The 27,779-nt window shown below is 39.3% G+C and overlaps 2 protein-coding genes across 3 annotated transcripts in view; one reads left to right on the top strand and one right to left on the bottom strand.

Annotated features, from left to right (window-relative positions):
* Nucleotides 1-26,646, top strand: part of LOC144605833 (protein PALS2-like) — an 86,106-nt gene extending 59,460 nt beyond the window's left edge. For both annotated transcript variants that reach the window (XM_078421441.1, XM_078421433.1), the window contains exons 4-13: nt 1,502-1,654; nt 7,778-7,930; nt 9,154-9,381; nt 10,915-11,046; nt 11,841-11,949; nt 12,061-12,129; nt 15,509-15,670; nt 18,437-18,639; nt 20,654-20,782; nt 21,979-26,646. In XM_078421441.1, coding sequence (XP_078277567.1) covers nt 1,502-1,654; nt 7,778-7,930; nt 9,154-9,381; nt 10,915-11,046; nt 11,841-11,949; nt 12,061-12,129; nt 15,509-15,670; nt 18,437-18,639; nt 20,654-20,782; nt 21,979-22,155 — 1,515 coding nt within the window. In that variant the 3' untranslated portion in view covers nt 22,156-26,646. The remainder of the gene's footprint in view (nt 1-1,501; nt 1,655-7,777; nt 7,931-9,153; nt 9,382-10,914; nt 11,047-11,840; nt 11,950-12,060; nt 12,130-15,508; nt 15,671-18,436; nt 18,640-20,653; nt 20,783-21,978) is intronic.
* pex1 (peroxisomal biogenesis factor 1) overlaps nt 2,201-27,779 on the bottom strand; it is an 81,227-nt gene continuing 55,648 nt past the window's right edge. Inside the window, exon 25 of the mRNA XM_078421421.1 lies at nt 2,201-2,814. The gene's annotated coding sequence lies outside the window, so the exon portion shown is untranslated. The remainder of the gene's footprint in view (nt 2,815-27,779) is intronic.

Raw genomic sequence — 27,779 nt, 5'->3', positions numbered from 1 at the left:
TACATGTCCCAGCCTCTCACCATCTCCAACCTCTGTCTCTGACTTCATCCATCCATCCATCCATCCCTCCCTCTTCATCTGGATCCTCCTGTTGTAAGCACTTGCTCCGCTCCCGTGCTACTATATACTGGCTATCTCCCCTCCATTCTTTCGATACAGAGGAAAGGTCTACTCCTAAAATGTCAACTGTCCATTTTACTCCACAGATGCTGCCTGGCCCACTGACTTCATCCTACCGTTTGTATTTTGCTCTGATTTAAAAATTATTTTTATTCTCGACCCTTATCTACTGCATCCAGTGTTCCCGCTGTGGCCTTCTGTACATTGACGAGATCAAACATAGACTAAGTGACAGTTTCACTGATCACTTGTGCTCAGTCTCCTAGGCCTACTGAATCTCTTGCTTGCTCACCATTTCAACTCCCTTCCCATTCCCACACTGACCTTTCTGTCCTGGGCCTCCTCCATTGCCAAGATGAGGTCACATGCAAACTGGAGGAACAGCACTTTATATTCTGCTTTGGTAGCTGACAACCCAACGGTATGAACATTGAATTCTCCAAGTTGAGTAACCTCTCATAACGACCCCTCCCTCCCCTGTGCCCCACATGGACTTCAAACTATTTCTCCCCTCCATTCAATCTCCAGACAAATCTCAATTTGACCAGACTGCAATATTTATTGGTATATGTTGTGTTTCCTGAGGAAACCATGCTGCATTTACAGCGTTATGTGGTGAACAGACATGAGGATAGGGAATGTTCTGCCATTTAATTAAGCTGGCATATGAAACAATTCATTGTTTGATTGTATTTGCTTTGCATTAATGAACAATAGAGACAAAAGGAAAGAGTGGAATTTGAAGAAAAATTATGATATGTTTTTGAGTGTGTCCCATCCATTTTAACTTATATCTGTCATAAATATCAATTAAGGCAAAATACAATCTTGGGATAACTTTGAAGAACTTTGCATCTGACATTTATGATATGTAATTTGAGACCTATGTTTGATTTGCTGAAACTAACTCCAAAAAGTAGGTAATAGTCTTGCAAGTTTTACCAAAGTACAGTGTTAAAGTCAAATGGAAGATGTGAGCAGATTCACATAAATTAAACAAAAGCAGATGAAATCTACCACAGATTACAATTAATTCTGTGATTGTGAAATATTGTAAGTAATGACCATCGTTTTTGATGGAGTCAGATAGTATAGGAAATTATACTTACAGTATAGGAAAAAGATCCTTTGGCTCATTGAGTTTGTGCGAACCTTGACACATCCATTTTTACTTAATCCTAACCTAATTCATGTTGTTCCCCTCACAGTTCTATCAAGGCTCAACTCCTCTCCCAGGTTATACCACTTACCTATACACCAGGGACAATTTACAGGAGTCAACCTACTACCACTTCTCTGCAATTCTGATGAGCATTGTTCTGAGACCAAATGATCTTTGCCTTTAATGCCACGTTAGGAGTGACATGTTTGTTTGTTACAGGCTCATGAGCGACTTGAAGACACCAAATTAGAAGCAGTGAGAGAGAATAATGTGGACCTTGTAAAGCAGATTCTTGAAGAGATCAGTAGCGTAGTCCATCAAAATGAGTATGCGGCAGAGCTAACTATGATTCTGAAGGAGCCACACTTTCAGGTACAAGTTGCAATAGTATATTTTTTCTTTCACACTTCCCTGTATAAACAATTAGTATGAAAGACCAATAAAAAACCAACAGTATTACAGATGGGAACAAATCTTCAGGTGAAAGACTTACTACTAGAAAACTAAAAGGGATGAAAATAAGCTATTTATTTACAGGTATCTGTTTTTCTAGAATACATATATAATGCTACTAATGGCACTAAATATTTAGAAAACAAAACAATTTTAAAATTTCTGCCGAGGTTTTGTATTTTAAGTATCTTGTTGATCGAACAATTAATATTTAAAGGTAATTCCTTTTAAACTATGTTCATTCCTTTTTCTGTTCCTTTGTTACCTTTTCTGTTTTTATTTCTTTCAATTTGGAACTTGCATGAAATAAAAATGAGTGAGCAGATTGCCAAATTAATTTTATTTCGGAATGACACCAATCAATAATTGTTGGAGAGAAGCAACATTTGGTTGGATATTTTTGTTTTAACCATTGTTGGGGTGTTTTTGTCGGCATCGACTGAAATTATTTTTGTAAACTTGTTCATCTCTTTGGATCTGGGCACTACTGCCAAAGCCAACAAAATGTTGTCCATATTAAATTGCCCCTGAGGATGTGGTGGTGGTGAATTACTGCATTCCTTCGGGTGAAGGTGCTCCCATGTTGCCATTTTATTGGGAATTTCAGTATTTAGAGCTGAAAGATGAAGGAGAAGCAATCTACTTCAAGAGTTGGGAGTGTTTAATTGTTATATGTACAGACAACAGAACAATTAAATTAAATCTCCTGAGATGCTGCCTGACCCGCTGAGTTACTCCAGCATTTTGTGTCTACAGCATCTGCAGTTTTTTGTCCTACACAATTAAATTCTTTCTTACTTCCTAGTCAGGGTGGTATGGGACAGGGCGAGGAGCATGCAGGAGCTGGTGTTCATATGTGCCTCAAGCACTCTTCATCCTTAGTTTTGGGAGGTCAATCAGAGTATCATTAGCGAGTAACTATAGTGGATAGTTCATAGTGCAGTCGCTTGCACTCTCGGTCGAGGGAATGAATGTTTTGGATGGTGGGTGAGGGATAAGTCGAGTGGGTCGCTTTGTCCTGGATGGCGTCGAGCTTCCTGAATGTTGTTGAAGCTGCACATTCACATGGCAGATAGCATCTGTGGAGAGAAAGATGGATGTAATATTTCAGGCCAATGCTTCTTTCCCTGCTGTTCCAGAACTTCCTGTTTTTCTTTCTGATTTCTGGGATCTGCAGGTTTTATTTTTGTTTTCAATTACTAATTAATGAGGCATTTACATTGAACTTTTAGTAGTGTAATGTCATTAATTTTCCTCAGTGTCTCATACAGCCTCAGAAAAGCTTTAAACAAAATTGTTTCATTCAGCTACAGCTTAGTTATTAAATTGCATTGAGCACTTGTATTTTAAAAGCTTCCAAGCAGACTCAATGATACCTGTTAAAATTTTATTGTGTGAATGATTTGTAAGATAGTTAATGGCCCAAATTGGATATTTTCAATTGGCATGCAGCTCTGGATGTGGGAGATGTCCAGAATGCCTTCCTTGTGATATCAGTTCCTAATATTGTCTTTTTTGACAAATGTCTTTTAATAAATGGCAGTTTAGCTCCACGCTGTGAGTTGCCATTGCATTTAGGTAGGTATTTCTGAAACATTGCCAACCAAATTACAATGATGTCGAGTGTTTACATCCCAATTTTCTAATGGACATAATCCTTAAGTTTAGCAGGCAATTGAGATATTTTAATTTGAACTTGGGTTGATTCCGTGCTTGGAGCTTTTAATAAATGCTGTTACAGTGAGAAACGTTTTTAAGCGTTATACCATTATTTTGAAAACCATTGGCATATCAAGAACCTGGCAGGAGTGTGCTATCTCGTATATTCTGATGTTAATAATGTTAAAAATGCTTTAATTTTTAGATTTAAAATAAATCCTTTGCATTTGTTCAAATTCTCTCAAAACCAGTTTGTTTATGCTTTAAAGTCATGTTTTCATGTAGTTGTTTCCTCTCTACACCTCAAGCTTCCTGTTGAGCAGAGCCATGGTCTCCATAATTATCCTGGTCTCAACGTCCTTTTCATTCTGCTGTTTTTGCTGCCACGCTTTGTTTGGTACCCATCTTTGTTTGCTGTTCTAAAAGGCTTACGGAAGTTTGAAAAATAATAATTATATATAAATGATATGATAATAGGATAAAAATGTAGGTTTGGCTGATTAGTTAGTTTGCAGACGACACGAAAATTGGCAGAGTTGTGGATAATGAGGAAGGCACCCATAAATCACTCGGAAATATTGGCATTGAATTGACAGATGGAATTTAATGAGGAAAGCATACAGTAAATGACAGGATCATTAAGAGCTCTGATGTAGAATGATCTGGGAATGCAAGTCCATTGCTCTCTGAAAGTAACAACACAAGTGGATAAAGTGGTAAAGAAGACAATAGCATGCCTGACTTCATTGGTTGGGGCTTTGAGTATAAATATAGTTAAGGTGCAACAATTTAAAACTTCGGTCAATTCACATTTGGAGTATTGTATGCAGTTCTGCTTGCCACGTTATTGAAAGGATGCGGAGGCTTTGGAACGGATGCAGAATAGGTTTACCAGGATGTTGCCTGGATCAGAGAATATTAGCTATGAGAAGTCAAAGAAATTTAGACTGTTTTCTCTGGAACATTAGTGGCAGAGGGGCAACTTGATAGAATATATAAAATTATGAGAGGAATAGATAGGGTAGATAGAGTTTTTATTTTCCCCAGGGTAGAAATGTCAAATAGTAGAGGGTATAGCTTGTAAAGAGTAAAAGAGATTTGAGGCAAGTTTATTTCTAGAAGACTCTGCTAATGGAGGTGGAAGCAAAAGTGGATATGATATTATTGTTTAAGAAGTATTTAGATAGGCAGGAAATGGAAGGGTATAGACCAAATGCAAGCAGATGGGATTAGTTTAATTTTGCATCGCAGTCAGTACAGATATCATGGTCAGAGAGCCTGTTCCTGTGTTGTGTTCCACGCTCTAATTCATAACTTGGGAACTAGTCATTGGCATATTGGCATCTAGCCAATAGTTGGGATATGTACTTGGTTCTCCTTTTCATGGAGATGTTTTTTTAATGCCAATATTTAAATAGCTCCCACTGCACACCATCATTTGTCCCTCTTTTGGCAGCCAAATTGTCCAGAAGCTCTCTTGTCCAGGTCCCATCTTCTAACTTTTTTTCCCTTCTCTCTACCTCTTTTTCCTTCTAAGCTTCTGATCACTCTTCCTAATATTTCCTCTTTGGTCTTGGCATGTATTTATTTGCATATTCTTAATATAATATTTGCAGCGCAGATCTTTTGGCTCACCGGATCTACATTGGTATTTATATCCACCCTTGTGTGTTGGAATGTTGATCTGAGCCTTCTCTGTCAATTGAATGCAGAAATGCCCATTACACTATTTCAGAAAAGTACATTATGGTCAATATTTATCGTCCTGTCATCAGGTCATAAAAAGATTTTGGCCATCTACACTTCTGGAGTTGTTTTTCAATGTCCACATTGGCTGCCATGTTTCCTTCATTCAAATCACGTTAACTTTGAGCTGTAAAATGCGTTCAAACATAGAAAATAGGTGCAGGAGTAGGCCATTCAGCCCTTCGAGCCAGCACCACCATTCAATATGATCATGGCTGATCTTCCAAAATCAGTGCCCCGTTCCTGCTTTCTCCCCATATCCCTTGATTCTGTTAGCCATGAGCCATAATCTAACTCTGTTAAAAACATCCAGTGAATTGGCCACCACTGCCTTCTGTGGCAGAGAATCCCACAGATTCACAACTCTGGGTGAAGAAGTTTTCCCTCATCTCAGTCCTAAATGTCCTACCCCTTATTCGTAAACCGTGACTGCTGGTTCTGGACTCCCCCAACATGGGGAACATTTTTTGTGCATTTAGCCTGTCCAATCCCTTAAGAATTTTATATGTTTCTATAAGATCCCCTCATCCTTCTAAAATCCAGTGAATATAAGCCCAGTCGATCCATTCTTTCATCACTTTGGAGTGTTCTGTGGCTCTGAAAGGCACTTTTTTAAATGCATGTTGTATTTTCCCTTTGTAATTTATCTGTGTTTTGCACTCTACTAGTCCATCTGTTTTTCATTTTTGAGACTAGAACTGATTACTCCTAAATAGGAGTTGCATTTTCGATCCTCGCATCCAAAACCATTAATTAAACTGTAAACACACAACATAAAGAACAGTGCAGCACAGGAACAGGCCCATGATATCTGTGTCAAACATGTCAAATTACACTGATCACTTCTGCCTACACATGATCCATATCCCTCCATGTCCTACATATAAATGTGCCTATTTAAACACCACTGTTGTATCTGCTTTCTCTACCACAGCTGGCAGTGTGTTACAGGGACGTAACTCTCTGTGTGTGGGGGGGGCGGTGGGGGGGGGAACATGCCCTGCACATCATCTTTAAACTTGCCCTTTCTCACAGTAAAGCTATGCAGACTGGTATTTAATATTTCTACTTGGGAAAAATTATTCTAATTTTCTACCCTATCTAGGCTCATCATTTAATAAACTTCCACCAGGTCTCCCCTCAGCTTCCAAAGCTCCAGAAAAAACAATCCATGTTTGTCCAACCTCTCCTTATAACTAATAGCCTCTAATCCAGAAGCATCCTGGTAACCCTCTTCTGCCCCTCTCCAAAGCCTCCACATCATTCTTGTAAAGTGGTGACCAGAACTGCCCTCGATATTCCAAATGTGCCGGATCCAAGTTCTATAAAGCTGCTACTTGATTTCCTCACTTTTATACTCAATGCCCCGACTGATGAGGGCAAGCTTACCATATGTGTGCTTTACCATTCTACCTGTGTTGCTACTTTCAGGGAGCTATGGACTGTGGACTGCAAGATTCCTCTGTACGTCAATGCATTAAGGATCTGGTCATTAGTTGTATACTTTCCCCTTGCATTTGACCTCTCAAAATGCAGCACCTTACACTAGCCTGGATTAAACACCATCTGCCATATCTCAGCTCGTATCTGTGACTGATCCATATCCTGCTGTATCTTTGCTTCAATCGATGCAACCAGCATTAATCCTTGTGAAACACCGCTTATCAATCTGAGCAATTCCATTATAACCCATACCTTTCCCCTCTTTTGCAGCTAGACTGCTATCCATTCTGCTTCTTGTATTCTGCCTGTGTTTTGACTGCAGTTGGTCGTATCACCAGGCCTTTTGCAAATCATAAATCTGGATGGTTATTCTCTCGCAAAAGCCCAAGGGTGGTTAGTTACTACATTAAATTTACCCATCTGCTGCCCTCTGACTTGATGCTATTTGAAGAACAGACTGTCACTGTGGTGAATAAAACAACCCCATAGAGAGTTCATTTTGGATTGTTTCAGCACCAAAGGCCTTAGTGATCATAAAATGTATCTCTATCCTGTTAACCTTGACCATAGGTGCGACCTCATTTTGAAATTACCCAAAACTGCTGACTATTTACACAGTGGGTGTGGTGACTGGCCAGCTCACTCCATCTGTTTGTTGATTTACCCCATGCATCAGGCAGTGATCTCAACTACAACTATCATCGTCCCTATATTTCTGAGTCATGATTAGCTTTCTGAGTCATGACTAGCATTACTAGGGTAATGTTCCAGGAGTGCCCATCTTTGAAGCAATCTATATGTGGCCTATGTGGCCTGTACATAGAGCCTTTAATTATGATTTTTTTTAAAGAATATTCTGAAATTACTGGTTCTGGTCATCTGACCATTAGCACCAGTTGTTATCTCACAAAGTGGATCAGTTCAGGGTCTGGTGGAACAGATATGAAAGAAGTGTGGTGATGCAAGGGATTAGTCAGACTTGGGAGGAATGTTTAAACACAGCGTCTGGTGTCCAATATATGAGCAGGCTTTTATTGAATAATTGAGGCAGTGATATCCATTGATGTTGGGTATGATCACAGAATGCACCATTAAGTACCAAATAAAGCACCATTGCACCATTGAGAATGAAGCTGAAACATGGAAATGTTTTTGAGACCATCTTGCATTAATGTTTTCTGTAAATGTTTCCAGTCACTTTTGGAAGCCCATGATTTGGTCGCCTCAAAGTGTTATGAAATGCCACCCTCAAGCCCCAGTCTGCTAAATGATGCCTTGAGTGGCCAGATGGCATCCGGTGATGCTGTTCGCATGATTGGAATTCAGAAGAAAGCCAGTGAGCCCTTGGTAAGCCTTTTTTTCAGTGAGATATGATAGTTGACTGTTTGCTGTCTGTATGTATTTAGAATCTAATATTTGTGAAAATATAATTACTTCAGTTGCATTGGGTCTGGCAGCACTTCCAACGTATAGTGGATCTGAACTGGGAAAGCCAGTGAACATAAAGCTTCAAAAACTATAATCTGGAACAATTGGTGCTTGGCTTGAAGCATCACTAGCAAAATCTACTGAGTTAACGGAAACCCATTTTGAAGGGCTATATTCATTATTTTTCCTCCTCCTTTCAATCTAAATATCATCTGAGGCCTCCCTGTCTAAAACAAAACTTCAAGGATTTGGCTTCTGTAACCATTTCCATTCCAACTTGTTAGATAATTATAAATACCTGTTAATCTTAATTAGCACAGATATAGTTATAGTGCAATCTCTACTTCTCTGGTTGTGATCAATTAAATCAGCTGTGAATTGTGTGGTATCAACTTATTCTGATTTCTCTGGATTGCTTCTTGATGATCACCCACCATCAGAAGGGAGAAGACAGATCTGAGGAAACAGTTTTCAATTTTGGGTCCAGATATGTTCTTTGGAATGTAAACACCCTGGCATATTTAAAAATAAAAATAATACCAATTTAAAAAGAACTTTTCTTTAGAAATTGTGGAAGGGGAAGTGATTTTTTATTTTCCTGTTCTGTTTCAAATTTGTATAAAAAAATCAGTAAAGAATGAGGAGAATCTGGATTAGATTTTAAAAAGACAGATTTTTATTGAATGGAAAGAAGTGTTTTTATTTTGTACTACAGTAATTTATTTTATACGTTTTAATTTTAATGGGGATTAATATATGACTAAAAGGTACTTCTGGTCTCTGATGTAATGCAATTTTCCACTCTCCTGATGTGGCTGCCAGAAAAACAGATGGAAAAAAGTTATGACACTACATTTTTGAGTTTGCCTCTGTTTTGTTCCATTTCAGTCATGATGGTGTTAAAGGATTGGTATGAATATACTTTGATTCCATGAGAAATCCTCGTAGAAAAATATTTTTTTCAGATTTATACCGAAAAAGTCTTAGCACTACTATTGTACAGTATCTTCATATTTCAGTGATACATTTTGCAAATATTTTTTGTCCACAACTTTTTTTTCCTTTAATGGATGCATTTGTGTTGACTTTGCTGAGTAAGCAAAGGCATCTAATCAACTACAATAATTTTACTCATTTTGTAGGGTGTTACCTTTAGGGTGGAGAATGGCGAGTTGGTAATTGCAAGGATTCTTCATGGTGGCATGATTGACCGGCAAGGTCTTCTCCATGTGGGGGATATCATTAAGGAGGTCAATGGCACTAAAGTTGGGTCTGACCCAAAAGTACTGCAAGAAATGTTGATGGATTGCAGTGGTGGAATTTCGTTTAAAATTTTGCCCAGCTACAAAGAAACTCCTTTGCCCTTGCAGGTTAGTGATGTTGCTTGACAGTATAAAAAGTACTGTGTGCACTTGGAAGGATTTAACATATTATTCTCTAAATAAATGAATTGTTTTGGATCATGAGCATTTGTGCTTAGTTACATCATAAAAAAATGTACTCGGAATAATCTTGGTTTTCTTTTGAGCACCATGTTTCATGTTTGACTCTGGCAACTTTTTTGTACACATTCACTATTTAATGTTGAATGCTTACACTACTGGAGAAAATGGTGTCAACAACAAGACTTCGGGTAATGCTCATGGTTTGTTGCTGGTTTCTCTGTTCCGTGGCAGGTATTTGGTATTCTTTGTTGCCATTGATGTTTTTCTGGTCCAGAATATTCACTGTCTTCTTTCACGGTGTCATCGCAAAATTGTGATTGCGTACTTTAAATATCCCTAGTAATAAACCATGGATTGGTGTGTGTCAAAATTGTAAATTGCTGTTAATTATTTTATTAAATAAGGAATGATTTTCTTGTAGTTTATTATTGTGCTTTTGTCACCTTTTAATAGCATCTTTCTTGAAGTTTGTTTATTAGATAGATAATTATACTCCGGCCCAGATTAAACTCAGTCCTACATTCCTATTGTCGGTACCGGCAAACCCAATAGAACACCAGTGACTAGGAATCTGCAACCACCCTGGTCTAAGCAAATATATATGCACACTCTGCATAGTGTGTTGGATACCTGCTGCCATCAAGCCTGGTTCCACCTCCATTGTTGCCTGTGACCAGTCCAACTGACCCAGAAAATGTGAGGGGTAGACGAATGAGAGAAGAATCTGCAAAAGCACAAATATCTAGAGGGAACCGTGCAGAATAAAGAATTTGCATATTGATGTTGAACCAGAACTATATGAAAATCAGTTTGCATTGGTAGCTGGAAGCGGCATTGTTCATGATTTTGCTCAACTTGGTAATTTAATCCAATGTAGCTCTCTGACTGAAGTGTTTGGCATCCTTGCTCCATCATTTTTAGTATCTCTAGTTTATTTGGTGAGATTCTCTTCATTGGTGTGCTTTAATTTTTATGAATCTGCTATCATTTATTCTGTTTTAGTACTGTGATATTCAATCTTTAAACATGTAAAACATAATTAAGCAGTAATTAAAGAAGGCAGCTTATCACCACCACCTCAAGAAGAATTTGGGATTGGCAATAAGTGGCCTTGCTGGCAACTCTGGAATTTAGAAGATTGAGAGATTCCAAAAAAATCATTTAAAAATGTTGTCTGTCTCAGCTATTGTTGACTTTCCTGTTGTTCGCGCCACCTCCCTCTTCTCTGCAATTTAAACCCTGTTTAATTCCTAATTTTCACCTTTCTAATGAAAGCCATCAGTGTTAATTATGTCCCCACAGGTACTGTCTGGCCTACTGAGTACTCTCAGTATTCTCTGTTCTTAATATTCCTTCAGAAACCCTGGTATATAGTTCATTTGGCCAGATGATTCACCAGTTTTGTGGAGCTAAAGTTTGCATCGTGTTAGAATATAATCTTATCATAATCCCTTGCAGGTCTTTGTGAAATGCCATATTGATTACAATCCAGCCAATGACAGTTTGATCCCATGCAAAGATGCAGGATTGAAGTTTTCCAGAGGAGACATCCTTCAAGTTGTGAATCGAGAAGATCTCAACTGGTGGCAGGTTGGTTCAAATTCTACTTCGCTGCAGTAGAGGAATTTTAAAAATATTTAAAGCATTGAAGCAAGCATTTATTTTTCTATTAATTAATCGCTTAAAATGTACCGAGTTACTTGAAACACAATAATAAACAACATAAATTCAATAGAACTAAGAACCACTACAATATATACAGACTTGGATTGTCAATTGACTATCTGGAGCAATTAAGAGCACAGGTGAAACAGCCATGCTTAGAATTGCATTTGCAATTCAGGATACTAACTATTTTCTCCAGAGATGCTGTTACTCCAACATTTTGTGTCTATCCAGGATTAATTATCCTCTTTCAAAGTTTAAACAAAAACCTTTTCGGCACATGCTCCATGGCTCCAGCATCATTGTGCAGTAAGGGTGTGCTCTGAAAGATCAAGAGTATTACCCTGTTGTAAGTTAATGTGAACACTGTGGCCATCACAGTGGCCCAGCAGCAGAGCACAGCATGCAGCCTGAAGAGCCATGGCCTCGCAGCTCCAGTGGCCTGAATTCAGTCTCAGCCTCCAATGCTGCCAGTGAAAAATTTGCACATTCTCCCTGTGACTGCATGTATTTCCTCCCTTTTCTCTCCAAGTGTAAATTGCTCTTAATGTGCGCATGGTAAAATCTGGAAAGAATTGGTTGGATTGTGTGAAGAACAAAAAATGTGATTAGTTTAACTGAGTGTGATAATGGGTGCTGACCCAGTGCTCTGCGACTCTCTGACACTACTAATGCTACGAATCACACAAAATAATTGGAGCAGTTGTGTTTCATTTCAGGCTTTCCATATGAAGGGAGGAGGGAGTGCGGGCCTAATTCCCAGCCAGATGTTAGAAGAAAAGAGAAAAGCCTTTGTTAAACGAGACTGGGATCTTTCACGGTCATCTGGTGAGCTATTCAATGTTTTTTTTGGTTGATATGAAGTGTTTCTGGACGCTCGTGGATACAATAAAAACTTAAATTCATTCATTATCTCATTCTGGTTCAATCTTTTACCAGGACCATTTTGTGGAATAATATCTGGTAAAAAGAAGAAAAAAATGATGTATCTCACGACAAAAAATGCAGGTAAATAGATGAAGGTTCTATGTATTATCCTAGAGAGAGGATTGGCTGACTTGTAGGATGCAACAAGTAGGCACAAGAGGCTGATTTTCAGGCTGGTATCCAGTGAGGTGCCACAAGGGTCAGTGCTGGCACCATATATGTTTGCAGAATGTATCACTTTAGTGGAAGGAAGTGGATGTGCTGGAACTATATTTGCAACTTCCATAGAAGTAGGTAGAAAGACTAGCTGTGAGCAGGATGCGGTCAGTTTACTGGGAGATATTAATGTGTTAAATGAATGACCCAAAATTTGCCAAGTGCAGCAAAATGTGAAGTGCCTTGCTTTGGACGGAAGAATGATGTAAAAGTTTATTATTTAAATCGAGAATACTGCTGAAAACTGCAGCACAGAGATTTGGGATCCTTGTATGTAAAACTTGAAGCTAGCAGCCAGGTGCAGCAGGTCATCAGGAAGGCGAGTGGAATGCTGGCTTTTAATTAAATCGGGTTAGGATGTGAAAGTTGGGAAGTCTTGCAACAATTGTACAAGATACTAGTGAAGCCACGTGTAGAGTTTAGTTCCCCTTATTTAAGGAAAGTTATTATTTCATCTAACACCACCTCATTTCTTTCCAAGTTTCACACCATCATCACTTGGACGTACTATTTCTAAATCCTGGATCCCTTACCCAGTGGCATGGTGGAAGTACCTTCACCTCAGGCAATTAAACATGGGCAATGAATGCCTTCTGTAATTACCCATATCCTGAAATTTGAATAAAATAATTATTGCCCACTCTTTTTGTTTAGGATGAATGGTGGCAGGACATCTTGAACCACTGAAGTCTATGATGTTCCTATACAGCTGTTATTGGTATTTTCTTATTTGTAACAGTTAATTCCATCAAGTGAGTTGATGGGACTTTGGTCTAGGACTGAAGTTAAAAACTAGTCAGATTGGATAAGGGTGACAATGCACCATCCCCAGTGAAAATTGAGAAGGGTCTTTTTAAGACATTGCATTGATCGGTTTGACTGTGCTGAAACCAGCCTTTTCTATCCTCATTTTTATTTAAGATTTGGTGTGTTGAAGGCCCTATTTCTGTGCTGTGTGATTCTGATTTTGTTAACTAAAACCAAATACCTTAACAACCACAGTGCTACTTGAATGTGTCTTACTTATACATTAGTTCAGTAGTCTTTGACAATTGATTAACAACATTTCCTCAGTACAGCTCCAAAGAGATCGAAGAAGCACATTTGCAAAGTACATGCTATCTAATTAAAATGCAAAGAAAGCACTTCATGGTGCTGTCTCATGATTAAGTATTGTGTGTCTTTCAACACAAAAAAAATCTTGTTGCAACGATAAATCTAGAATAGACACATCTAAGACACCAAAACTTGTAAGTTTACTTTTGTACTTGATGTTCAATGTGCTCAGATGGTGCAGAATATATATCAGTAAAGTACATAGGAGGTTCAACTGTAAGCCAATGTGGAGTCCACCCGTTTAGAGGCATGGTGGACAAGGTCTTTAATGTGTGACAACTCCAAGGAAAGTACAGGGAGTGGCATCCTCCTCAAATTCAGCTAATCACAGAAATTCAGCACCACTTTACATTTGGTATAATGCAAGCTAAGATATTAACCAGCGGATCTAAAGTAAAGCCAATCTCGGTGAAGAAGAGCTCCACACAATTGTTGACTTGTTCGCTGAAGTGTACAGGAGGATGGGCCATACACTTAACACCTGCAAGACAAAGGTCTTATCTCAAACTGCCATTGCTGAATAATACTGCTTTCTCCCAATAAACTTGGCAAGACCCTGGAAAATGTGGACCACTCCTTTTACCTTTCAACCAGCGATTGGCAAAGGCAGATATCATTGATGAAATCCCTTTCCGCCTTCAATATGCCAGTACAGCCCTTGGCCAATTGAGGAAAAGAGGCCAATTGAACATCAAGACTTCTGAACTCGTAGTGTACCAGGTGGCAGTGATCTCTGCTCTTCTATATGCTTTAGAGACCTGGGCTATCCACAGTAGGCAAGTTGAGGCACTTGAAGACACAAGGAACTGCAGATGTTGGTTTACTAAAAAAGACACGTACTGCTGGAGTAGCTCTCTGGGTCTGGAGAATGGGGGAAGGTGACGTTTTGTGTTGGGACTCTTCCTCAAACTGATTTTGGTAGGCAAGTGAAAGCTGGTAGAGAGGTGGGGGCAGAACGAAGCCTGTCAAGTAGCAGGTGGAGGTGAGGGGCTTTGAGTGGCAGATGGATGGATAAAGGCCAGAGATAAAAAGTGAGATAAGGAAATAAGAATAGAAGAGGTGCGAATTGCAAAGCCAGAGTAAGGAATATAGGTGGAAAGGGCCAGAGAAGGGGAGAAATGGGTGCAAATCCTGGTGGGGCACAGAGAAGTTGGGGGGGTGGGTGTGTGTTTGTAGGTTAGTTACCTGGAGGGTATAAACTTAAGGTGGAAGGGGTAAGTGTTAAAAGGGACCCGATGGGCATCTTTTTCACCTAGTGGGTGATGTGTGTAGAACGAGCTGTCAGGGGAAATGGTAGAGGTGAGCATTTTATGGCATTTCAAAACACTTGGACTGGTACATGGCTAGGAACGGTTTAGAGGGATATAGTTGAGGTACAGGCAAGTGGAGCTTGGTTAGGCAACTTGGTTGTCATGGACGAGTTGGGCCAAAGGGCCTGTTTCTGTACTCTAAGGCTCTGGGCCTTTAGAACTGATTAGATAAAGTTTTCAATATTTTTTTTATTGGCCTTTCATAACCTCCAAATATCTAACTGTTTCACAGTCAGGTTGTTCACAGCTGGGTCACACAGATAGCATTGATATAAAGAATCAGATTACCTCTTTGTGAAAAATTTAATGGGTAAAGTGAAATCAAAAGGTGTAAGATGAGAGAGATTAAATAAGACAGTGCAAGATAAAAGAGGCTATAAATGGGAAAAATAAGGTGGAAGAATAAAGGGCAGTCTTGAGGCGTTGTTAATAGGAACAGTGGATGTATCAACTGAAATCAATTAAATCAAGTACTGAGTCTGAAAAACTGCAAAGTGCCCAGTGGAAAAACGAGGTTTTGTTATTAATGCTTTGACCTACTTTGCTTCATTGTGTGAGGCAAAGGTTAGACATGGAGTATGATATAAAAATAATGTAAGGATTAATGAGAAATTCAAACAAGTTGAGTAATTTTATTCAATCTTTTGTTTGTAGCAGCTGATATTGACACCAAGAGCTTGCTAATTATAGTTCTTAGCTGTAATCAGTGTGATTTTAATAGTATAATGTGGCTTTTTCATTTTTATTTCTAATTGAGTGTGTCCTCCACATCTGTGAAGAACATTAATTTTTGTTTGTTTTTGCTGGTTAACATCAAGAATTTGATCGTCATGAAATCATGATTTATGAGGAAGTAGCCAGGATGCCTCCTTTTCAGAGGAAGACTCTGGTGTTGATCGGAGCTCAGGGCGTGGGCCGACGGAGTTTAAAAAACAGGCTCATGGTAATGAACCCCGTGCGGTTTGGGACAACAGTCCCATGTAAGTTTTGTTTTACTACTCCAGGTTTTGATTTTTCTTTGGGAATGAAAATCTTTTTTTATATTGCATCAATTTCCCATCACTGTGATTCTGCAGCATATTTAAATTAAAAAAGGCAAAACATAGAAATTTGTCATATTTAGTAATTTCTCAATAAATTAAAATTTTCATGTGTTAATGTTCACTTCGTAGTTGACCTAAGGACTTTTAGAAACAAGTGAATTTACAGAAATTGTTTTCATTTTCACAAAGAATAGGAATGCATTATTTTCAAATATTTTGTAAGCATAAATGTGCTTTCCTCCTCTCCGGTGCAGACTCTGCAGTTAAACATTCCCCAATGTCACCAGATTAGACCAAAATCAGTGTTAAATTATCAATTGATTAATCTTTTTCATTATGATAACTCTCAGGATAATGTTAATTTTATCATGACTGTGGTAAATCTCCACTGTCTACAATTGTAATGTACTGAAATTTAATCACAAAAGATGGCCCCGGAGGAGTAAGCAGCCAAGGGGGAAGGAGTTGCTACGTTTATCAGGTAACGTGTTGGAAGGAACTGCAGATGCTGGTTTAAACAGAAGATGACACAAAAAGCGGAGTAACAGCGGGTCAGACAGCATCTCTGGGGAAAAGGAACAGGTGACGTTTCGGGTTGAGACCCTTCTTCAGGTCCTTCTGAAGAAAGGTCTCGACCCGAAACATGACTTATTCCTTTTCTCCAGAGATGCTGTCTAATCCGCTGAGTTACTCCAGCCTCTTGTGTCTATCTTGCATTTATCAGGGAGGTGGATTTTAATGGAGCTCCTGAGAGGGAACGAGAAAATTGTTTTAGAGCAGGGATCACATGTGCCCTTGGTAGGGATTGTGGGGGAGTTGGTGGTGAGATTGAGTAAGATTGCAAGCATTGCATTGGATTAGAGTTTAAGGAATGAGATAGTACTGAAAAATATCGCAGAGACAAGGACTCATGAGGCTTGGAAGGAATTTAAAATTGCAGATGACTTTGCATCAGAGTCACTGGACTGAGACAATGTAGGTTAGAATAAACCTGATCAGCTCAATTGTAGGAAGGTTGGCTGGTAGAGGAGTAAGTGAGTCTGAGGGTGATAAAGCAGGTGAAAGCTTCAGTAGAAGGGATGAGACGAAGGGAACACATTGTTAGTGGTTCCTGATGCAGAAATATGGAAAACATTGTGCTGGGGATTTTGGCTTGAATGGAGCTGGAAATCAGTGTCAAGGTTGTTCACATCATGGCAGAAGGTTAAAATAGTGGTTTCATTTATTCACATAGTTAAGTGGGGGAAAGGAGTTAATATGTCATTGCAGGCAGGGTAGAGGTGGCAAAGAGACTGAGCTGAATGTCTTGTTGTATGGTGGAGATGAGAGGGTGGAAGAGAAATGGAGGAAGCAAATGAATAACTCAAAGCCAGGGCAGCGGAGAACCTTGGGTGTTTAGCTGGGTGTTAGGGAGAAGCAATGGGGACAGCTGAACACCACCATTTCAGTAAGTGAAAAAACTTCACACGTTCCTCTTGTTTTATTAATCAAAGTACAGGAATATTTCAGACTAAAAACATAAAACTGAGGTTTTATGATTGTATACTTATTAAAAAATTGAAGGGATTTTAGCTTTTGTTCTGCCTCTGGCAAAACCATGCAATCCTTCTGCAGTTGTACAGGGCCCTAGTGAGACCGCACCTGAAGTACCTTGTGCAGTTTTGGTCTCCAAATTTGAGGAAGGATATTCTTGCTATTGAGGGCGTGCAGCGTAGGTTTACTAGGTTAATTCCCGGAATGGCGGGACTGTCATATGTTGAAAGACTGGAGCGACTAGGCTTGTATACACTGGAATTTAGAAGGATGAGAGGGGATCTTATCAAAACATATAAGATTATTAAGGGGTTGGACACGTTAGAGGCAGGAAACATGTTCCCGGTGTTGGGGGAAGTCCAGAACCAGGGGCCACAGTTTAAGAATAAGGGGTAGGCCATTTAGAACGGAGATGAGGAAAAACTTTTTCAGTCAGAGTTGTGAATCTGTGCCCCATTGAGTCTACTCTGCCTCAGAGGGCAGTGGAGGCCAATTCTCTGAATGCATTCAAGAGAGCTAGATAGAGCTCTTAAGGATAGCGGAGTCAGGGGGTATGGGGAGAAGGCAGGAACGGGGTACTGATTGAGAATGATCTGCCATGATCACATTGAATGGTGGTGCTGGCTCAAAGTGCCGATTGGCCTACTCCTGCACCTATTGTCTATTGTCTATAAGTTTTTCGGGTCATCCACTGTTGAAAATATTCATAAGTCATGGGAGCAGAATTAGGCCATTTGGCCCATTGAGTCTGCCATTCAATCATGGCTGATCTACTTTCCCTCTCAACCCCATTCTGCTTTCTCCCCATAACCCTTGACACCCTTACTAATCAAGAACCTGTCAATCTCTGCCGTAAAAATACCCAATGACTTGGCCTCCACAGCTGTCTGTGGAAATAAATTCCGCAGATTCACCACCCTCTGACTATTCTACAACTAAAGATACTTGTTAAGAACTTGGAGATACTGAAACAGAATTAGTGTGGGGTTAATGTAAATGGGTATTTGATGGTCTACGCAAACACGGGACCAAGACGAGTTTTTATTATGACTGACTAATAATTTCCAAAGAAGATTGCTTTTACCATTACTAAGGTTTTGCAAAATTGATAAAACCTCTCCACTGAAATTATTTAAAATATATGTTGATTAATATTTGTATTCAATGCAGTTACTTCAAGAAAGCCAAGAGACGATGAACAAGACGGACATGCTTACAGATTTGTATTGAGAGCAGAAATGGAAATGGACATAAAAGGCAGCAGATACCTGGAACATGGGGAGTATGAAGGAAACCTCTATGGGACAAAGATTGACTCAATCCATGAAGTTGTTGACACAGGACGAATGTGCATTTTGGATATCAATCCACAGGTGAAATAACATGAAGGTTCACGATTACGTAATTAGCAATGATATTGGCCAAACTGTGTGCTTGAGAGTTGAAGGTAACATAGGAATTTGAATCTGGTATTAATAGTAAACCCTCGGTATAATGGACCATAGTGGGGGGAATGGTATCCGTTACTGCTGATTGTTCGCTATAACTGAATGAGATATTATCACTGGGTGTAGTTGAAATTAAGAACTTAATACACAAAAGGACACAAAGTGCTAGAGTAACTCAGTGGGTGAGGTGGAATCTCTGGAGAACATGGATAGGTGGCATCGGGACCATTCTTCAGTCTGATTCCGTCTGCTGAGTTACTCCATCATTTTGTGTTGTTTCATCTTAAAACTAGGCGTTGATGCTGCTGGCCTGCACCAGCGAGCCCTACTTCACCAGTTGACACAGCTGTTGTTTTGGATCACGTTGTAGCCCTTGGATACAGTGCTTTCTTTGGGCCGCCGCCACTGACAGACGTGCTCAGTCTCACGCTCCCACCCCACTCGCCCATTGCTATGTCCGCTCCACTGCCGCCACTCCTCCTCCTTCACTCCACAGTCGCTGACATCTTCCAAGGTGGGGAGGTCTAAGGTCGATGACTCCGGGGGAGGAGTTGGAGGGGCAGTGGGGGGAGGCCGAGTGGACAGAGCGATGGAAGGAGGAGGAGGCAGGCGGTGGGGGGGGGGGGGGGGATCGTAGAGGTGGGTGGCAATGGGGGTTGGGGGTGGCAATGATTATAAAAGCGTAGGAAGATTATACCAAGCCAATTAACCAACAAACCTGTACATCTTTGGAGTGGGAGGAAACCGAAGATCCTGAAGAAAACCCACATGGTCACGGGAAGAACGTACAAACTCCGTATAGACACCACTCGTATTTAGGATCGAATCTGGGTCTTTGGCACTAAGGTAGCAACTCTACATCTGTGCCACTGTGCCACCCCTATGATGGGAATAATCAGGTTGGGGGTGGCAATGATTAGAAATTCTATTATTTGGGGCATATGTAAGTGAGCAGCTAATATTTCTATTCAGAACTGAAGAAATGCAGTGTGGTGAAATAAGTTGATGAACAAAAGATTAATAAACAAAATTATCTTTTCCCAATCAACTGTTTCTTCTATGCAGTTTTTTGGTTTCTCCCTTTCCCTATGAAGCTCTTGTCAAATGGAGGAAGGTTTTATTGGTATCAGTACTTCCCCTAGTCTTCAAGCATGCAGCTGGTCAGGAAGTTTTACAGCGTGGAAGACATCACACCTGACCCAAGTCTCTGTTCACCCAGTTGGCAGTGGTTACTGGTTAGAATGGAGACACAAGAGCAGATGCTGGAATCTTGCGCAAAAAGCAAAGGGCCAGAGGAACTCAGTGGGTCAGACAGCATCTGTGGAGTGAAATGAACAAACAATATTAAAGGTCAGAACCCTTCTTTCCACTGAAGAAAGGTCCTGACCTGACATGTTGTCTGTCCATTTGTTATTGGCTTATTATTGTCATAGGTACCATTTCACAATGGAAAAAAACCTCTTTTGTGTGCTATCCAGGCAAATAATTTCATTTGAGTACAATCAAACCATAGATGAATACAAAAGGTAGCAAAAAAGAAATAGGAAACAGAGTGTTGAATATAGTATTACAGTTGCAAAGGAAGTCCAGATACCAAAAAATTAAAAGCTGCAATGAGATGCATTGGGAGATCAAGTATACACAGAATGGGAATACATCTATTCCCTCCACAGATACTGCCTGACCCACCTGCGGTAGTTTGTTTTATACTCATTAGAAATGAGGATTAATATCTGTGATTGATTCCTTCACTTACCCACCATTCACGAGTTCAGGAATATTGAAGCAAATTGCATTAGCTTTCATTTTGGCTCTTTTGGCCCAAGGCCCTCTAGTTTGTATAACTTGGGTGACATTAATTCAAATTTTTGTTAATGCCTTTTGGTGTGGTTCATTACTGTTTTTGAAGCTTTCTTTGGTACATTTGCTTTGTTTGCAGGCACTGAAGATACTGAAGACAGCTGAATTTATGCCGTACATTGTGTTTGTTGCTGCTCCTGATTTAGAAACACTTCGTGCTATGCACAAAGCTGTCATTGATGCTGGAATTACAACTAAACTTCTGACAGTAAGGGCTCCTTAAATGTTCACAATTTTTGGTGTTAATACTTTCACTTTTTGACTAATGTAGAAAATACTGCTGCTAGTACTCTACTTGCATTTATTTCAACCAATATTCAAGTAATATTATAGAAATATGTTCCTGAGTGTTAATTTTCTACTTCAAATTATTAATCTCTGGTAATTGAGCTGTGGGCTGTGTTTTTTTCTGTTAAGGGCCTGTCCAACTTAGGCGATTTTAAGGCGACTGCCGGCGACTAGGCTGTCGCCGACAGTTCGCGGGGTGTTGCGGGCATGATCGGGAGGAGTCTTCAAAGAATCGTAGTGGATCTCGGCGCGTCGCTGAGAGATCAACTGGTATGAAATTTCTCGGTGACAGCTGGTTTGTCGCTAGGTATCGTTGCTTATTGCGGGCACTATCGCATGCAGTCCCAGGTTTGCTAGGTTCTCTTAGATGCATTTAGAATCACGTAATATTAAATTAAGTAAAGTCATTTGAAGATACCATAAAATACTTGTGTTTAACCAATTTATTTACTGTCAGGACATTTGAAGATTGGAGGTGACAGTTTGACGGTCAGGTAAGCGTGGGAATTTTCGCGATGTTTATGTTTACAGCGATTACATTTAAAGTAGGCTCCCAACCCAGATATGCATCTCCCGTACATTTTCGAAGAATGCCCGCACTCCGCACAAAAATCTATTTAACCACATTTAAAATTAAATTTCTTAATACTGCTATTAGTAAACTGGAAGTCAATCCAGTTTATGTCTTGTGACCGGGAAGCTTGCTTTTCAAGTAACCCGGGCAAGATGTTATATTTCAAAACTCTCAAGTAATTACCGACTTGTCAGTGATTTCAGCGAAAATTAGGGCGCCGGAAAAGCATTAGGACGCCGTGGGAATTTCGCAATGTTTCCGAAGACGGTGTAATCTCGACCTGACTCGCATTGTCATGGTCATTGTCGTAGGGTAAAAGAAAATTTCGGCGATCTGCTACGACTTTGACAGTCGCCTAAAAAATCGCCTAAGTGGGACAGGCCCTTAACTCTTTTAGTCTCTCCTCCAGGGACATTTTTGGTTTCCGTGGCCTTATTTCTCTGTATCTTCCTTCAACTTTTGTCATAATTTTCATGCTTTCCTCAAAAAATCAACCTTACAAAGGAGATGCATCAATTATTTATGTATTTGTTTATTTGCAGGACACAGACTTGAAAAAGACAGTAGATGAAAGTGCTCGAATTCAGCGAGCATACAGCCACTACTTTGATTTGACCATTGTCAATGATAACTTGGACAAGGCTTTTCAGAAGTTACAGACTGCAATAGAAAAACTCTTTATTGAGCCACAATGGGTCCCAGTTAATTGGGTATACTAATGCATTGAAGATTTTTTTTTTTTTTGGTTGTGTGAATAAGAATCGAATAACAATGTCATATTTGACGACACATCAGATGCAGAAGCAGGGAAGCCCTGCTTTATCTCATGCCTTTATATTCTTTCTAGGTTCTGTTTATAGTACACTATTTTGGCATTTTATATAAATAACTGAAGGGAAAGTGTTCTTATAAATGTAATTTATTTTAATTTTTTCTAACTTTTTACAGATCGTGTTTGTACCCATACATATTAAGTGAAGGAAAATAAGTTGCAAACAAAATCTTATTTGCCTTCGTATCTAGTTTACAGACATGTATTCAAGTCTTAACATTTTTTGATGCAAAGTAAAATTCTTTTTTTTCCAGATTTCAGACTTGTAATTGGTCATAAAATTATTTGTCAAATAAGCCTCTGTTGTATGTTATCAACTGAAGCTTTGCAACAGTTGATAAAAAGTTTCTGCAGATAATGAAATATTGTCATAATGTGTTGAGTTAACACAGTTGCAGTCTATTCCCAAAGTGTAGTGAATGTTTTCGCCGTTAGATATTTTGAATGAACATAGTAAGTTGATATTAGTTTAAAAGAACACGATGGCCACAGCAAGCTGGCCTTGACTGTCACCTTTTTATTACATTTTATTGTTTCTATCTGCATCATTTAGCTTTACATTGATTATAGGTAACCCCTGGGTATCTACTGTGCTGAAAGTATTCACAACGCATTACATACTTGAATATACGAAGTTGGCGATGACAGTAGTTTTGTTTCTGGTTTTATAATCTAAGGATGAATGTGTATCACTTATTCTATCCCCACTTAAAAACATCTTGCATTTGTATAGAACATTCAGTGTATTAAAATAAGCCAAGAAGCACATGACAACCTAAAATGCCACTATTGGACGTACTAAGGCACAAGGTTAACGACTTCCGATATCCCAATTAATTTCACCCTAGTCATACAAACTAGAGGGCCTTGTGCCGAATGAGCCAAAATGAAGGCTAATGCTAATTGCTTCAATATCCCTGCACTAGTAATTTCTGTTTCTGGGATCTCTGGCATTAGTTGACCAGTATCATTTGTCTTCCTGGATTCCAAACTGCTACACTTGAATGGAATAGACTGTGACTTTCTCTGTTCTCAATCTGTATTTGCATAACTCCTTGGCAGCATATTTCCCACTAAAATGAAGGCAAGTCAATGGGCAAAAGCTTGTGTTCCAATAATCAATTTAGAGGTTATTCAGCCATCCTGTGGAGGTTGCATGTAATGGCCTCACTTTGAATCTTTTGCCAGAGCAGATTGTTATCCTGTTTTTTTAAAGTGCAACTGCAGATTTGTTATAAAATGAAAACCTTTTGTACATACTGTGTTGCGACTAGCTTGTTATGTAAGTTATTGCCCATGGCTAAATCTTTAGATATGTGATTAGAACCAAGTGAAAGGATATTGAAACTTTTCATCCTTCCAGCAAAGTTTACACAGAGAAATATTTTAGTATTTCAGAAATTCCAGTATTTGTATTTTTATGATTTTGTTTTAGTTGTGATGTTAAGCATACCTTGTGTGCTGGAGATAAGAATCATAACTTAGCTAGATATTTTAAAATATTTTATCAATGAATTGTGCTAGCAATTATGTTATGGATGAGTTTATTCTGTGTTAATGCATTTTTTCAGAGCTAGTTTTGAATGGTGAAATTGTCATTTTATTGGAAATTTTATGTTCTGGCTTACTGTTTATATGTGTGTGATTCCCCCCCCCCCCCCCCCCCCCCACTACTTTCCCCTGTTCCTCCAGGTCATAGTTTTGCTGAGTGTGGAAATCCAGTATCCTCAGCTCAATTTCTTTTTAATTCATTCAACACATTCCATGCCCCATAACACAAAAAAAGAGCTAATTATCTGAGCTGTGAGCAAGCTACATATCAGAGCTCCTCTTAATCTTCTGGTTATAATTTCCACTATATATGGTGAGTTTGCTGACTTTCAAACCCAGTTTTGCTGATTGGATTGATTCTGGAGCTTGGTTGGAAAGGCAGTCCTCTTCTGCAAGAAGAGTCAAAGCTGATGATGACAGGTGAAATGCAGTTAACACCCAGCCTGGAGTGACTTTAATGTCATTGGTGAACAAGTTTTTTTGGCTGAATGCTGTTCAAGATGTAAAGGAAATTCTACCTCGTAGATGTTGATGATCAGGTTTGAAAGTATAGCTTTGCAAGGGAAAGGGAAATATTGGAAGTTATGGTTGTTTGAACAAATGTTTTTTTGTGGGGGGAGAATTAAGGAAATGCAAAGATGTTTCTGTACTGAGGAGGTAGTATTTTCAATGTGACACGTTCTAAAGAAAAGGCTGATATTGTTGTTAGGGCGATAATAGCTGTGGTAAGGATTTGGAATTCTAGTGCCTCCAGTAGGATTGTTCTGTGTAAAGGCAAGTTTAATATAAGCAGGTCTGGTACACACTACTATAAGAGATGCTATACAAACATGTTTGGGCAGCAGAAAGGAAAGATGAAGGGGAAAAGCAAGTAAGGAAAAAAAAAACAGGAATTTGTGAAGAACATGTCAAAGAATAGAAATTGGTCTGGCTGCCAATCAGGATTGATATAAATTATACTTAAAAGTATTGTGAATAAAATGTAAGTTGATGGATTAATAATAGTGTTAGGAAATGTGGCTAGTACTGGAAGTTGAATAATTCGTGTTTCAAAATTGAGGAGGGATAGAATAGGAAAAGGGGAAAAGGGATGGCAGTGTAGTCTAAGTGTACTTAGACTTAGGGCAGTGTCATAGACTTATGACAGGTAACAAAATCTTAAGGAACCATCAGAGTAAATACTGGGCTCTCCAACAATAAAGGGCATGATAGAACAACAGTTGGTTTATTACTGATTCAAAGAATGTGCATATAAATCCCACCGTGGACTGAGAATATAAAATTAGTTTAATGGATAACTTTGTCCAGATTTTAAATTGTGTCACTGTTAACAATGACCTTGAAGCCGTCAGATTGTAATTACAAATTCAGCTGATGCACTATTCCTATAGTGCTGCAAATGATTAAATCGTCCCCTAAAGGAACTGGTGTCCCAAACATCTTCAGATAAGAAGAAATGGAATAATGTATAATACCAAAGAATGCAGAGATTATATTGGCATAAAATTAAAAATGTCTTTATAAATTGCTGAATGAGGAGGCAAACAATAGAAACAAATATAAGTGCATGTTCCAGCACTTTGGGGGTGAAAAAAACCCAAAGTGACAGACAGCTCAGAACAGGAGCAGTCTGAAGAAGGGTCTCGACCCGAAACGTCACCCATTCCCTCTCTCCAAGATGCTGCCTGACCTGCTGAGTTATTCCCGCATTTTGTGATACCTTCGACAGCTCAGAACATATTATTCTTATGTGAGGGACTGGGAGGATGTATTTCTCTTGGAATACTGGTATATCTATCTCACACAAAGTGCATTCTGTAGTTAAATTCTACCACATTAAGACCAAGGACGTTCAAAAACCTAGAACTAGATCTAATCAAAGATATTTCTGTGGGATCATCAGACATTGTAAGAATAAGGGTACTTAATATTCAAAAGTCAAGGTGCTTTATTGAAAAGGTGTGCATGATGTACTGCCAACCAGAATAGAGATGATTGAGTAATTCCCATGTCAATTAAGCACAGTGCATGTCCTGCTGCGTGATATGCACATAATTTATGTCCTGCACTCTCTTGTTTGGAGAAATTATAATAAGAAGTTCTGAGAAGAAACCTGCTAAAAGCAATGCCCCCATGCTGAAGTCAGGCATGGGGCGAAGGGAGGAAGTTTTGTGGTTAAAGGTCCAGAATCTGCTTGAGGCTTGTGTAGATCTAAACGATCTGGGAGAGCTCTGAACTATTTGGAGCCTGTGCTCATTGGCAGAGGGATGGTTAGAGGCAGATTGGTGATGGTGGACAGTTTGCATTAGGAGCAGTACTAATAGTAGATAACACAGTTGGGGGTGTTGCAGTCCAGAGAGGAGAGTGGGTGCAAAGGATTAAATTGTGACTGGTTCCTATGTGCGCTGCACTAATAAGGGGTTATTGTTATGGGAGTAACTAACATGGTTGCTTTGGCGATAAGTTGGACCAATATCCCCAATCAAAATTCACTCGTAGGTAAGTGCAAAAGAAATATTGCTTTGATGTAATTTCCAGGCTATGATATCCCACTGTTTCCAAGGAGGGCAGGTGAGTTCTCTGTATCCCAAAAAACATTTTCCCACCAACCTCCATAAAACATTTGAGCTATTTAATTTTTGAGAGTTTATTGCGTGTGAAATGACTGCCATGTTTCTAGGTCATTCTTGGCCATGAAGTACTTTGGGATGACACAAGATTAACAGCACTGTATAAAATGCAAGTCTTTGTTGTACACTCTTAATTGTTTTAAGAATATATGTACTTGAGATGTTGCTGTACATTCATTGGATTATGAGTCAGTAAAATAAAGCAATGTACATCTGGCTTTGCCTCGCCAAATCCTTTGTTAGATCGCAGGTCAGTTTTAACATAGGATGGCAATCCAAGTTTAAATCCTGCGAGAGATGTGTGTTTCCTACTGAAGATTCTTATTAGCTTGTACATTGGAGGCATTGCAATTTAACTAGTTTTTTAGACTGGTTTATGCTGAAAAATACTTACCATACTATAAACAAGTAAGCCCATACCTACAGTGCCCTCCATTTATTTATTTGCCTCTGTACTCCACAATTTGAGATTTGTAATAGAAGAAAATCACATGTGGTTAAAGTGCACATTATCAGATTTTAATAATGGCCATTTTTATACATTTTGGTTTCATGTAGAAATTACAGCTGTGTTTATACATAGACCACCCCCCCCCCCCCCCCCCCCCCATTTCAGGGCACCATAATGTTTGGGACACATAGTTTGCAATTGTTCAGGTGTGTAATAATTGCCTCCTTAATGCAGGTATAAGAGAGCACCCAGTCTTTCCTCCACCTTTGGAAACTTTTATTACTGTTTATCAACGTGAGGACCAAAGTTGTGCCAATGAAAGTCAAATTGAGACTGAGAAACAAGAATAAAACTGTTAGAGACATCAGCCAAACCTTAGGCTTACCAAAATCAACTAAACATAGCACAAAAAGTAAGGAAATTTGTGTTTGGTAGATTATTTCTTTGTTGTAACAATGCTTCTTGGCAATAAATCTTATACCGTTGGAAAGCCTGTTTATTTCCCTTTTAAATGGTGCCACATTTGTAAGGAACGTGCATTTGTGGGATGAGCAGCAGAGCTGAGTATATGGGTTGCGCCCATGAAAAATTTGCCAAATCTTCTCTGCCAATGCCAAACAGCTTATTCTGCTGTTGCTATTGACTCTTGTTTTGAGCTTCTGGTACCCCCAGGTGCTGACAATCAGGTGCCTGATTGGCACCTGATTGGCAGCATCTGTGAGCATGGGCCCTGCTACAGTGGTCAGTAGGTGTCTGCTCCAAGAATCGGCATGCCACGTTTGACTGATCTGGATAGGGCCCGTGCGATAGGGCAACTTCAAGCTGGTGTTCCGCAAAACCAAGTTGCGGCATTATTTGGAGTGAGCCCTAGTACCATCT

Source organism: Rhinoraja longicauda, chromosome 2, assembly GCF_053455715.1.
Source record: "Rhinoraja longicauda isolate Sanriku21f chromosome 2, sRhiLon1.1, whole genome shotgun sequence".
Lineage (NCBI taxonomy): Eukaryota > Metazoa > Chordata > Chondrichthyes > Rajiformes > Arhynchobatidae > Rhinoraja > Rhinoraja longicauda.
This window is presented reverse-complemented; position numbering and strand designations above follow the sequence as displayed.